The sequence below is a fragment of the Falco peregrinus genome, chromosome 3 (assembly GCF_023634155.1).
Source record: "Falco peregrinus isolate bFalPer1 chromosome 3, bFalPer1.pri, whole genome shotgun sequence".
Taxonomy (NCBI): domain Eukaryota; kingdom Metazoa; phylum Chordata; class Aves; order Falconiformes; family Falconidae; genus Falco; species Falco peregrinus.
This window is the reverse complement of record NC_073723.1, coordinates 76,620,707-76,634,769: the sequence shown is the minus strand read 5'-3', so window position 1 is coordinate 76,634,769 and position 14,063 is coordinate 76,620,707. Positions and strand designations below refer to the sequence as shown.

The 14,063-nt window shown below is 40.9% G+C and overlaps 1 protein-coding gene across 1 annotated transcript in view; it reads right to left on the bottom strand.

Moving 5' to 3' along the window:
• Positions 1-14,063, bottom strand: part of MOCOS (molybdenum cofactor sulfurase) — a 232,778-nt gene that overhangs the window by 102,014 nt on the left and 116,701 nt on the right. Inside the window, exon 5 of the mRNA XM_055799822.1 lies at positions 3,244-3,320. Within this exon, the coding sequence (XP_055655797.1) occupies positions 3,244-3,320 (77 nt within the window). The remainder of the gene's footprint in view (positions 1-3,243; positions 3,321-14,063) is intronic.

Sequence of the window (14,063 nt, the reverse complement as noted above, 5' to 3'; positions counted from 1 at the left end):
GTGAACTTAAAAATTACTTTCAATTCAGCATCCCTAGAAGACTTAGTCTTAATTTTAAAATTCATTCCAATACATATTGTATTTTCTTGTGAATAGAATTAATGTTTCCTGAACAGACATTATAATAAAGTCTTGTAAGATAACTTGTAAGATAACTGCAAATGATGTATCTTAGTTTCATTTGTAAAACTGAGGCAAATTTACCAATAAAAATACATACCAGCTAAGGTTAAGTTTAAGAATCATATAGAGCCAAGACCTCTGAAAATGGCTTAAATACACACACGTATCTGGATGTAACTCTGGTATGAACTATGTCTTGTTGTTAAATAGAAGTTGAGACAGGTCAGGGGTTTAGTCAGATGACAGACTCAGATCTCTGTTCTTCAAAACACTGCCTAATGCTGAAACTAATTTACCTTCCATCAATGCTCTCCCTACCCATCTTCAATAAATACATCGGTACAATCTAGCTACAGTACATCCCAAAAGAACTTCAGCAGTGCTTTAATTGTACAGAAGGACACAATTAGTAACAACAATACTTTATTTTGCTTGTTTCTACTCCAGACTATTTCCAACACAGAATAAGAATCACTGTTTCTGTTGGGTGAGTGCAAAGCAAATACTCCAGGAGCTACAGCAAAATGAGGTTCAGATGTGGTTCACATCTGACAGTGCACTTTGCTACTGAAAACTCTGACAGTTGAAATGGAAGATATACGCATATAAGTGACTTAAAACGCATCTGCACTCCTTCTGGATTATGAAGTGTTTCTGCAACATGTAACAGCTTTGTTGCATACATACAAAGACCAACAATCTCTATCCAAAAGGAACAGCGGACCTTTGACAGAAATTAAATAACCTGCAAAATTCCATAAATGATGTGCAAGGAAGAAAAGGATGGTGAGAGGAAAACGGCAGTTGCAAAGCACTGAATCTCCTGTTGCATCAGTTGTGCCAGGCACAGATATATTCAATGCTTATATAAGTTGAAGAGCTAAATATCTGGAGTTAGGCAAACTGCTCTGGGCAGCATGAACCGCTTTGTAGGCAGTGGTGCTACACCACAGGCTCTCAGCCAGCCTTGCTCTGACAGCCAACATGGAAGAGGCAACAGAGGTGTGATGGGGCTGAGGAAGCTGGAACACCGCAGTCACCCTTCACACAAGCTTTGAAAAGTGGGCACACAAAATGCATTTTACAATGGGAAAACCCGAATGTGACCACAGCTATACCACATTCTACTACCACCTTTGCATGGTGCTTGTTTGATTTCTCTTCTGTATAATTAAATTCTAATTAAAAAGCACAGCACATGGTGTGAAGGGAGATGTTGGAAGTTCCTGCTAATCTGGAACACAAGCTTAATTCATCCTGGGTCACGGATAATGGTGTAGGACTATTCAATGTTCAAATGCCTTTGAGGAAAATTTTTGGATTATGTGGTGACTAAATTCCTTTACAGAACTCAATTTCTTCTTCTACTGTGGATTCTTGTAAGTTACTCTGGTCTCTTGTAGATGTAAAGAAGCAGTGCTGGCACTTCTGCTTCTCAGTGTGGTACTCCAGACTAGAGACCATCAAAGTACCTAGGCTACACCAGCATGTCAGAAGTTTTAAAACTCGAATATTTGTTAAAATAGTTTTTTACTTAATTTTTCAAGTTTTTCCTCCATATAGGTTTTTTCTTGTTTACTCTTTCAGCCTATACATTTCTCATACTTCTTTATCTTTCTATATTTTAGCACTGTAGAAGAAATAAGTTTTTAAATTGAAAATAGAAATATTAATGAATTTTTATTTTTCATTTTTTTATGAAAGGATTATAAGTGTGAAAATTTGAAGCCACTCACATTTTGGGCATTTTTAGCACCTGAAGGTTCTCAACATACTATTTATTCATGCCTCTATTGTACCCTTTCATCCACTGTTATCCACTTTATTCAGGTTGAGGGCTAAGTATTCTCCTCAGTCTAGTGTTAAAAGATTTTTCAATTGTTTAACTAAAATAAGCACCAATAGGAGGCTTAGACGGATGAGAAACGCGATGGAGGAGATGCTATCAACTTCCCCATTGTGGCAGGCAATGCTCCTACACATTAAACCAAAGCAGTTAGCTCTCTTTACAAGGGAACGTGCTTAAGATTGTGCATTTTTCAGAAGCATTTTACACAAGAACATATACTAAAAGCTGGTTTCTGATCCCTAGTCTCCATGCAGAGCATCATAAAGCAAAACATCCTTACTTGTTGGGGCTCAATCAGGCTTCTATTGAAGTGGATGAAAACTCTACTATTGATTTCCACACAAGCAAGACCTCAAGCATCTAAAAGAATACTCTTCACAAGAGTCTTGCTCTGTGAGGAAGAAGAAACTAGAATCCTTCAGTTAAATCCTGACAATAAACCTCCACAGACACTAGCAGAAATTATACCAGCCTGAAAAATACGTAGTCGGCGTCTCTCTGGACTCAGGCCTCTTTTACATTATGATGCATTTTATGCTTTTATATAGGAAATCAGAGTGCACTGGAGAACAGAGGTTCAGACATTACACATTGACTGTGCACATACCTGCGTATGAAACATACATTTCAGGAACATACTTTCTTAACCTGGCACTTTCCACATGTAGAAGCATGCCATGGTGCAAACCTCCTGCACAGCCAGTGGTGCAAGTTTCCCTGGCCCAGTGTCATCTCCCCCACCTTTCAGAAGAATCACTGACCTGTAGCAGCAACCACAGAGAGGTTGTGCATTTGGGGGGCTGAGTCAGACAAGCAGCAGGCTGCCCTGCAGTCAACAAGGCTCATGAGCATCACCCTTCACACAGAGCTTCTGGCTTGAAGGTCAGCTCAAAGTTTTACTTGGGACTTTAGCGTTAGCTCCATGTTAAGGGCTCCAAAGATACTCAAAGAGGGAGAGCCACTCAGCTACTTTCTACTGTTACTTTCCTACTTCATCTTCATGAGTGTGAGGCAGACTAGATGTGCTCAATGTACTCATGTCCTGTGTGTGTAGAATAGTCTGGATTTTTTTTTCCAAACCAGAATGGAAAAATCCAATATGTAAGACCAGAATAAAGCAGTTACACTGAAGTCTGATCTTCACACTGATCAACGTGGATAGTAAATCTAAAAGGAAAATTAAGCTACAGCCATAGGAATTATGATCAGACTTGTGCCCCAAGTATAAATCTGTAACGTCACACTTAAGAATTAGAATTATGTCAACTGACCTGTGAGTTTTTCCAGAACATCAAATCCATGTTTCAGAGCAATAATATCAAGAAAAGAGACTGTGCCATCTTCAAACCTAAAGAATGGAATAAATGAGCACAGTAAACAAATCATGCAGCTACAGTAGAGACTTAAAATCTATTTTGAGAGTTATTATTTTATATTCAGTGAATTCACAGAGTGGGAACTCCTCCTTTAGGGATTCATCTTCCAGTCTTGTAGCGTCCTGTGAAGCAGAAATATATTCTTCAAAGCTGTAGAGGTTATATATATGAACAGTTGCTTGAACACAGAAAGTTGTATTTTCCTCTGTGTGGGCTACTTGAGGGTTTTTGATTTTTAAAGTAATGGGTAATGTTACATCTTATGAGCTAATGTCACAACATCCTAAGTTACCTTCCGACAATGTTGGGAAGAGGTGAGGAAACAGGTGGAAACTATGTTTACCCCCCTACTCTAAAGTGATTACAGCTAATGCAGTTGAATTATAAGGCGAGACCTTCCTTTCCTGGAGCAAAAAGGAACATCACTAACAAATCTCCCTCTACTTGTTCTTCCTGGAAATTAAAAATAACTGACTATTGCAGCACAAACAAACTATCAGGCTGCAGCAAGGCTTTACTGTTGGTCAGATTCTACTGTCTGTGCTGTATCTCCTTCCTCCAGAAAACAGACCACACTACTCCTCCATCCAACCCCCCTCCCACGCTCCTCGGGGCTATTTAACTGCTTAGTGGGAACGAGCTACAGCTGCACATCATCCATGTCAAACAACCCACTGCCGCTGAGGCAAGGCCACAGCTGCATGTTATCAATGCTGATCAACCCACGGCCTTCATTCCCCTACAACTGGCCTATAACAAGAGCACTATTCAAGTGTAGGGGAAAAGGTGCAACCCCTACCAACGTCTTTTAAAGGAAACACCAAGCAGAAAGAAAAATGCCAGATTTGATGAACGACTGTAGCCCTTGTCACAGCTCAAAAGGAGAAGGTGCAGCTCCAGGGTGGGATGTATTCAGGAAGCAGTGTCCAAGAGAATTTCAAGGGAGCAGAAGGGACACTATATCAAGCATCAAAATATGTTTTATTTAGGTTTTGTGTTCACTGCAGTCTACAAGATGTTTTAAGGAGTGATCATTCCAGCTTGCTTAACCACAAAGGGGAATGCAAAATAATGCTGACAACTGAAGAAGTCAAAACCATACAGAGCTCACTACCATGTAAGGCTAAATCTGGGGTCACTGCAAGTCTCCAAGGAGGGAGCAATCTACAAAACTATAACAGTTAATGCTGGAAATGAACCCATGAGCAACAACCCCAAATCTCATGGTTCAAGTTTAAAATTCAACTCTGATCATGAGGATGAGACTTTCCCAGGGACCTGGTGTTCCTTGAATCTTTCTCAGAAAGGTCTGATGATGTCCACATTGAAAAATGACTGGACAACAAGAGCACAACAGAGGCACTCTTGGGCAAAAATACTTTACATGCTCACATAATAGACAAGAAAATAGGCGATTACTTCTTTTTTTTTTCTGGATGTATCATTTCTTATAATACATATAAAAAGCTTTTGGTGCCACAATTAAATATGTATTGTGAAAAGGCTCAATGGTTAAAAATGTCAGACTTCAAATGCTTTTTGTTTAATAAAATAAACCTCAACAGAATAGCATAATAGCTCTCATTTCTACAGTGATTTCTCTTATCTTCTATTTAATTTTTCTATAGTTATCAAATACTTTAAACACTGCAAGTGACACTGTCAGGTAAAGGACATCTAAAGCTTCCAAGGATATTTAGTAAAGTTCCACACAAAAAAATAATGCAAGAGTATTGTGTATATATGTTAATATGTTCAGCTGGGATGAAAGAAGACAGACAGAGGCAGCAAGTAATTATAAACCAAGTGATAGAGAAAAGTGGTAGACTACTACCAGGATGAATGGTCCAAAAGAGACCACTCATGCTCACATATCTCAACACAACATAGGCCAAAGAATCCTTCTTAGGAATTTCTGATTCTTGCCTGGTAATAATTAATAGCAAAGTCTATTGTGCCTGAACTTCAGGGAATAAATCTTGCTGGTTGTCAGTGATGAAATTTAAAATGGCCACTTGTGATTTGAAAGACATCTAAGACCAGGAATATTTTCACAGAGACCTGTGGACCAGTATCTGAGGGAAGCAATATTCTATCCAAAAAGCCAGAAAAACCGAGGGAGGAGGAGGAGGAAGAGATAAAGTAGAGGCTAACAGTGGGTTTGGAATTCAATGCAGAAAAACATTACAAATTTGCACTGGCTGCAGGACATGTCACAGTGGTCCCCCACGGCTGCCAAGGAGAGATTACAGAAATCTGTGGTCTGTGAGGGGGAACAGCCCTGCCCTGCTCAGTTACTAGTAATGGCCAGCAAAGCAAACAAAACACTGGGAACTAAAGACTAGAGCAGAGACACTGGCACTTAGCCCATCAAGAAGTCGCACAACCCTCAGCAACCTTATAATTATCAGAATAGAAAAGAACTTGAAAGGGCAATAAGGGTGCCAGCCTAGATCTTCAAAGGCCTCCAAATCTTACCTGTAGTAAAAGGGAAAGAGAAAGTCAGATTTCTGTTCATTAGATGTGATTATTAACTAAGCAGACAACCGCAGTACATCCATAAGCAATAGAAGAGACATGTGACCCAAGTTACTGTTCTAAAGATCTTAAAGATTTTTTATGGAAATAGTCCAGAGCTTAGGAATCTCTTCCCATTCAGAAAAAAAAAAAAAAGCTAACACAGTTATTGGTCAAACTTTATGCTCCAGAACAGCACAATCACTGTGGCAATATATGTATCCTACATTGTTTTGTCAGACCTGTGTTTATTCTTTCTGTACCACAAAAAAATTGCCGGCTGGGAGCTCCATTGTAAGAACCAGAAGCCATGAAAGAGTATGGGCAAGTCTATCCTTTTACAGTTTAGATATCGACTATTTTGCAACGTTCATCTCTTGTATTTTGCATGTTCATATGGCCCCCTCTATTTCTACATTGCAGGCTTTCCATTTCTGATAAAGAAAGCAGTAATATTTTGTCATCCCTGTAATATTTATATTTACACTACTTCCAATGCACTTGACTCACATATATTCTTCAGATTTACTGAACACCTGATACACAATTCCATGTAAAAATTTACAGGAATCACCTATAAATTCTGATATTTAGCAAATTAAGTCTTAAGTACTATAACAATTTCACTTAGTACCACGGCAAAACATGATGCTACAAAAGGTACCTATTCCCCTTCTGGGACACAAAGAGCTCTCTCCAAGATCATTCAACGGTATTTAAGATTGAGAGCAAACATGCTCCTTGCATTGCAAAACATTGACTTCAATGGCTACTTTTCTGTTTGATGCAATTGATGCTTCAAACAAATTGTCTCCTCATTCAGTAGCAGTTCCAGTGTTATAATGATCAGTTTAGGATGAAGTTCATTTGCATGCTGGTCTAGAATCCATTTCTTGAAGTAATAAAGGTTTTGCAGCTGCTGATGTAAAAAGGATACTTAAAAGGCTAATACTACAGAATACCAACCCAAGAAACAACAGTCTTACCTCTTTTATCTAGTTCTTATTATAATTGATCCCACTTAATCACATCTGGGATGAACTCAATTACTTAGCTGACTGTGCTTGTGAAAGGCTGATAGCATTTCACATCAACCTGCTACCTGACAAACTGGTTAAACAGCTCACGGCGTAAGAAAAAACAGAGCAGCCTGCCCAAGTCTATCAAGGAGTTATGAAGCTGATGAGCTGCTCTTCTTTTCCAAGTCACACAACACTTTTGCTTCTTGAAGCAGAACTTTTTCCTTTGAGTAACAAGAAAAAACTACTGCTTACAGAGACAGGTCCCAGCTTTAGGGTCTTCCTAGGGACAGAGATAGGTTAGTCTTTCTTTGAATCCTCGTTCAATTGGGTGTTGTGACACTCCTCTGTTAGGCTTCTGCATACAAATGTTACTTTCTAAAGCCACCATCCCACACTTCAGGGCAACTGAAACAAGAAAGGAAACTGACATTTTGGGCAGTTTGAATTCATCCTTTCCTTAGCCAGGTCATCTTTACATGGAAATATAATGACAAGAGTCATGACCTAGACAGATTGAAAATGAAGTGCTCAAGAGCTAAACAAACAACTCGTGTTTAAAGAGAGGACTTAGGAGTAAAATTTGGTGGAAGGCTGGAAAGCACTAATTTAAGTCAGGAGTCCAAAAAAAAGGCTCTCAAGATCAACCAGCCAATGCTGAGGTGGTAAAATATCTTGCATAATCTAAGCTATTCTGTATATGGGAAGTATACAAGGCATGACCTTTAGGTATTTTGCATAGGAGCACCTGCCTCTGGATTCTGGGAAGGCTGATTTGCTTAGCAGGCAATGAGTAATTCAGATGGATTTTTAATTGATTTGCCTGGACAAAGTAAATCCAGACACAGAGCCACTGCACACGGAGTCATAGAATCATAGGACACCAGGTTGGAAGGGACTTCAAGGATCATCTGGTCCAACCTTTCTTGGCCAAAGCACCGTCTCGACAAGAGGGCCCAGCACCCTGTCTAGCCAAATCTTAAAAGTGTCCAATGCTGGGGAATCCACCACTTCCATGGGGAGATTATTTCAATACTATTGTCCTTATTATAAAAAAAAAATTATTCTTGTGTCCAATCGGAATCTCACCAGGAGTAACTCGTACCTATTACCCTTCATTTTTTCCATGTGACTCCTTGTAAAAATGGAGTCTCCATCTTCTTTGTAGCCACCCTTTAAATACTGGAACATGGTGATAAGGTCTCCCCTAAGCCTTATTTTGTCAAGGCTGAACAAATACAGTTCTCTCAGCTTTTCCTCATCTGGCAGGCTTCCCAGACCTTTGATCATCTTTTTGGACCACCTCTGGACCCTCTCCAGCCTGTTCACCTCCTTTTTGCATAGCAGGGACGAAAACTGAATACAGTATTCCAGGTATGGCCTAAAAAGAGCTGAGTGGGATAATGACTTCTTTATCTTTGCTGGTGGATGCCTTGTGGATGCAACCCAACATCCTATTGGCTTGCTTTGCCACAGTAGCACACTGTTCACTCACAGAATCACAGAATGGTCAGGGTTGGAAGGGACCTCTGGAGATCATCTAGTCCAACCCTCTGCTAAAGCAGGTTCACCCAGAGCAGGTTCACAGGATCATGTCCAGGCAGGTTTTGAATGTCTCTGGAAAGGGAGATGCCCCAGTCTCCCTGGGCAGCCTGCTTCAGTGCTCTGTCACCCTCAGAGTAAAGGAAGTTTTTCCTCATATTCAGATGGAACTTCCTGTGTTGAGCTTTTTGTCCACCAGGACCGCCAGGTCCCTTTCCACAGAGCTGCTCCCTAGACAGGTAGATCCTAGCCTGTGCTGCAATCCTGGATTATGTTTTCCCAGGTGAAAGATCTTACACTTGTCCTTCTTGAACTTCATATGGTTCTTGTTAACCCACTCTTCCAGCCTATCCCAGTCTTCCTCCAGGCTGGCTCTCCTTTCCAAAGTGTCCACTTCCCCATTCAGTTTGGTATCATCAGCAAACTTCATCAGGGTACACTTGAGCCCATCACCCAGATCACTTCTTGTTAAGATACTAAACAATGTTGGACCAGTATTGATCCCTAGGGGACCTCACTTGTGACAGGTTGCCGGTTTGAAAAAGAGCTATTTACCACCACGCTGTGGGTGCGGTCTGTCAGCCAGTTCCCCACCCACCCACAGACCACTTGTCTAGATTGTAATGCCTCAGTTTCTCTATGAGAAGGCTGTGGGAAATCATATCAAAAGCCCTGGAGAAATCCCGGGAAACAACACCCACCGCTCATCCCACATCAACTGAGCAGGTTACTTTGTCATAGAGGGTGATCAGGTTTGTTAAGCACAATTTGCCCTTGTGAATCCGTGATGTCTTTTCCCTATCACATCCTTCATTTGACTTGTGATAGCCCTTGGGAGGATTCATTCCATAACTTTCCCAGGGACTGAAGTAAGACTGATGGGCCTATAACTTCTTGGAGGATCGCGATGGATGGCTATAGGCTGTTTTTTAAAGACATGCAAGGAAGAAGAGGAGAACCTTGAATGTATAGAAGTAAACTACAGTGATTGTGGAAGCCCTATCAAATGCCTCTAGGTCAAGATCAGAGAGGTCAACTCCAAGTGGGACCTTACAGTAGACATCTGCTACTGACCTCCAAACCAGGGCAATAAGACCAGCAAAGTACTATTTGGGTCACTTAAGCAAGCTTCAGGTCCCCATGTGCCAAAAGATGACCCAGTAGGGAAGAAGTCTGGCCTGGCTGAACAGAGAGCTTTGGCTGGAACTCAGGGAAAAAAGGAAAGTTCAACACCTTGGGAAGAAGGGGCAGCCAAGTCTGGAGGACTATAAGGATGTTGTGAGGTTTTGCTGGGAGAAGATCAGAAAAGCAAAAGCCCAGCTAGAACTCAGGGTGGTCACTGCCATGAAAGATAAGAAAAAATGTTTTTATAAATACATTAGAAACAGAAGGAGGGCCAAGGGGAATCTGCATCCTTGATTGGATGGGGGGGGGGGGGGGGAGGGGGAGGGGACATTGCCACAGAGGATGAGGAAAAGACTGAGGTACTTAACGGCTTCCTCGCTTCAGTCTTTAATAGTAAGACCAGTTACCTTCAGGGTACTGAGCCCGCTGAGCTGGAAGACAGGGATGAGGAGCAGAATGAAGTCCCCACAGTCCAGGAGGAAACAGTCAGTGACCTGCTGCTCCACTCAGACATGCACGAGTCTATGGGGCCAGATGGGATCCACCTGAGGGTACTGAGGGAGCTGGTGGAGCAGCTCACCAAGCCACTCTACATCATTTATCAACAGCTCTGGCACACTGGAGAGGTCCAGTTGACTGGAGGTCAGCCAATGTGACATCCGTCTACAAGAAGGGCAGGAAAGAGGATCTGGGGAGCTACAGGCCTGTCAGAATGACCTTGGTGCCAGGGAAGGTTATGTAGTGGATCATCCTGAGTGCCATCACGCAGCACATGGAGGACAACTGGGGCATCAGGCCCAGCCAGCATGGGGTTATGAAAGGCAGGTCCTGCTTGACGAACCTGATCTCCTTCTATGACAAGGTGACCCACCTAGTAGATGAGGGAAAGGCTGTGGATGTTGCCTACCTGGACCTTAGTAAAGCCTTTGATACCATCTTCCACAGTATTCTCCTGGAGAAACTGGCTGGTCATGGCTTGGAGGGGTGTACCCTACACTGGGTTAAAAACTGGCTGGAAAGCCAAGCCCAAAGTGTGGTGGTGAATGGAGCTACATTCAGCTGGCAGGAGGCCACCAGTGGTGTTCCCCAGGGCTCAGTACTGGGGCCAGTCCTGATTAATATCTTTATCGATGATCTGGACGAGGGGATCGAGTGAACCCTCAGTAAGTTTGCAGACGACACCAAGTTCAGGGGGAGTGTTGATCTGCTGGAGGGCAGGAAGGCTCTGCAGAGGGATCTGGACAGGCTGGACTGATGGGCCAAGGCCGATTGTATGATGGTCCACAAGGAGAAGTGCCGGGTCACAACCACCCCATGCAGAGCTACAGGCCTGGGGAAGAGTGGCTGCAAAGCTGCCTGGCAGAAAAGGACCTGGGGGTGCTGTCAACAGCTGTCATGTGAGTTGTCCCACAATGTTTCAGATATTCATAACTTTCCAACTGGGCACGGAGCTCCAGTTCCTCCTGTTTGTTCCCCAGGCTGCATGCACTGGCATACGTACACTTGAGGTGCTTGGTCTTCTGGTTCTTATTTTGGGAGGCTGCTAAGGAACATTTGTACATGTACAATTTCTGTCCAGTACACAGCCCAGAGCTTTGAAACCTTCCTAAAAATCCCATCACAAGGTCAAAAATAATCCTGCTCGTTTGAGAGCATTGCTGAGTCAATGCAAAGTGCAATGAAGGAGCACAGGGAGGAACATCAATGTCAGCCAGCTTCCATTCTCCTTTACACTGGAGTAATGACTCCATTTAGGTCAAATGAGCAGAAGTCATTGCCGAGTTTCTAAAGCAGGTAAAAGGGAAACCAAATCCACAGAGAAAGCATATTTCTTGAATAAGCTGCTTTTCTTTTCTTTTTTCTTTTTTTTAAAACACTCCTCAAGAGTGGAGCTGCCCTTTGAAGTGAGATGTTACATGAGTTCCTTTCATCTTTTCAATGCATTTATTTTCATCTAATTAAAAAGTACAACAATGCAGGGAGATTCTTGGTATGCATTTAAAAGTAGTTCATTCAGATCCTATTTTTCACCTCTTAGAGATATTCTGTATCATCTTCATATGAAACAATAGTCTTGGCAAATTTAATTTTTACATTTTATACATTTGCTTGTTTATTCTAAATTGACATTTGCTAAAATTACAATAGCACCAAGGGTATACAGTGTCAAGCTTATGGGTTTAGGAACAGACTGTTTTCAGTCATATTTGTGCTCTTAGGTTAGTAATTGCCATCTCTGATATTAGCAGGGGAATGAATCTTAATTGGTCTCAGTGCTTTCCAACATCAAAAAATAACATTTGCAAAAGGAGGTGTATTTGTTTTGCTTTTCTCTAACTTAAAATACATCATTACAGGTCTATGAAACCTTTAGGGCCCTGTTCTGCTCTTTAGCACATCTATTAACACATCCTGAGATAAAGTTCTCAGGTTCCTTTCTAGGGTGTTTGTGGCTCTTTAGAGGACATGCTCCCCTTGGTCTGGCATTGTCTCCCACAGATGATGCTGTTCATTTTTAGCAATTTTCCAGCTGTCTGTATTTAACTTTCTTAACTGGGTGAAACCCTGGTCATGTGAACACAAACAGCTGAATTTTAAGGCAGCATCACACAAGACCAAGCATTTATCTGTCGGCTTTTTGATCCTCTGCTAGTAAAACCTATGGAACACACTAAGTAAAACCCTAAGTACACACTCCCTTTGGACTAAATACCTTTGTTTCACATGGTGGATGCAACTGAAGCAAGTAAATAAAATTAGGAGATAGCCTGTTTTAACAGGCATATATGCTGTCATTAAGCTTTACTTTCCTAATAATCAAATTTTGCATAACTGCCTGCACAGCAGCGTGCTACAGTAGGCCAAGAATTTAAACACTAGGAGGGCAGTAAGAAATTACAGACATCTGAATAAGACACCTACTCTTACCACTTCAGCAACTCCTTTTTACCTCTAGTGGCACTTTACACGTTAGGAGTGATGACTGTTTCTCACAGAATGAAACAGGAACACTTAACCAGTTCCCGAACAACTGCCACTTGTGGAGGAGAAAATTGAATGAATAAATCAATCCATTTTTATTTCTCAAATGTCACTGTGCATCTCTTCCTTATGTGCAATTTGGTGAACTTCTAACTGGTAACTTTGCTCTCTACCTATACCTAGAAAAATCTTTCCCTTTTTGCACTGAAAGATTAGTAATCCTTGAGTCTGTTACTCAAATCAGTCTAAATGGCTCATCCTGATTTTGCAGATTATCAGCTCCTCAGAGCTCTGCTTTTCAGTAAAAATCACACTTCTGACAACTATGCATCACAATTACTTTCAGCTGTATGCAAATTTTAATAAAATTAGATGTCTCCTCCTAATATAATTTTTACAACTAAGAGTTTACAATATATTTAAAAATATATTTATACAAGAGCTTTGCCCATACACATTGATTATGCAACAATGTATAAGTTACATCTCAGGGATAACGTACTTCCCTAGCAACTCCTACACAGACAGTTTAAAGTCAAAGAAAAATAAACCTACTTATTTTTCCCAGCCAGAAGAGTCATTGGTCACAAAAACACCTGCACCACATTTGTCACTGGCCAAAAGTTCCCTTCAAAATTCACAAAAATTCACAAAACAGGCCAATGTGCTTTCATTGCATTGACAGGGCGGAGAGGGAGAAACAAAATAATCTTTCTCTTTAAAATTCCACCATGCAAAGGGATATTTCCTTGAGGTATATTAAATTTAAGTCTCCAGGAACATGAGACCTGCTGGTTAACTGGCCTCAAAGAATAATAAGTTCAACTATCAGCTTGTTAGCTTGCAATTTATACTCATCATCTTAACTTGTAACTTATTAATGTCAACAGGAACTCCATTAAGGTGCAATTCAGTGTGAGCAAGTATATTGCAAATGATTTCTGTATCTGTCTGAAAATTTAGCATTTGATATGCATTATTCTCCCATGATTAAATACCAATAATCCAAATGTTCACACCTCTGCTTCCCAAGGGAAGGTAATATCCAGATATAACCCCAAGTAATAGTTAAAGTGAGCAATTTGCAAAATGTATTTGCATAAACTGTTCACTGATCAGTTATGAGTAATGAATCATTAATAAAAATTCAAAGCCCTTTCTTTGATTTTCTCCTTAGGATGAAAGACATTCTGGAGATAAATTTTTCATGGGCAATAATCTGACCAGCTGTAATCATCTGTCCATGTTCAGTATTAACAGATTTGTTTATTTCCTCACGAAGACTGAGATGCAATCTTTCATCCTTAAACAGGTGTATCTGGTGATGAAGAATAAGTTTGTAATGAACTGCTAAAGACAAATCAATTTAAAATTTTGCAGACAAAAAAGGCTCCACTCGAACATGAATTTACTCTGAAAAATCAACATGTAAAAATACCAGTGTCTACTCATGTGTGCCAGTGAGGCAGACCCAGATCAATGACCTTGGAAAATGTTAGCAGCAACTCATCCATAGATAACAGAGAAAAA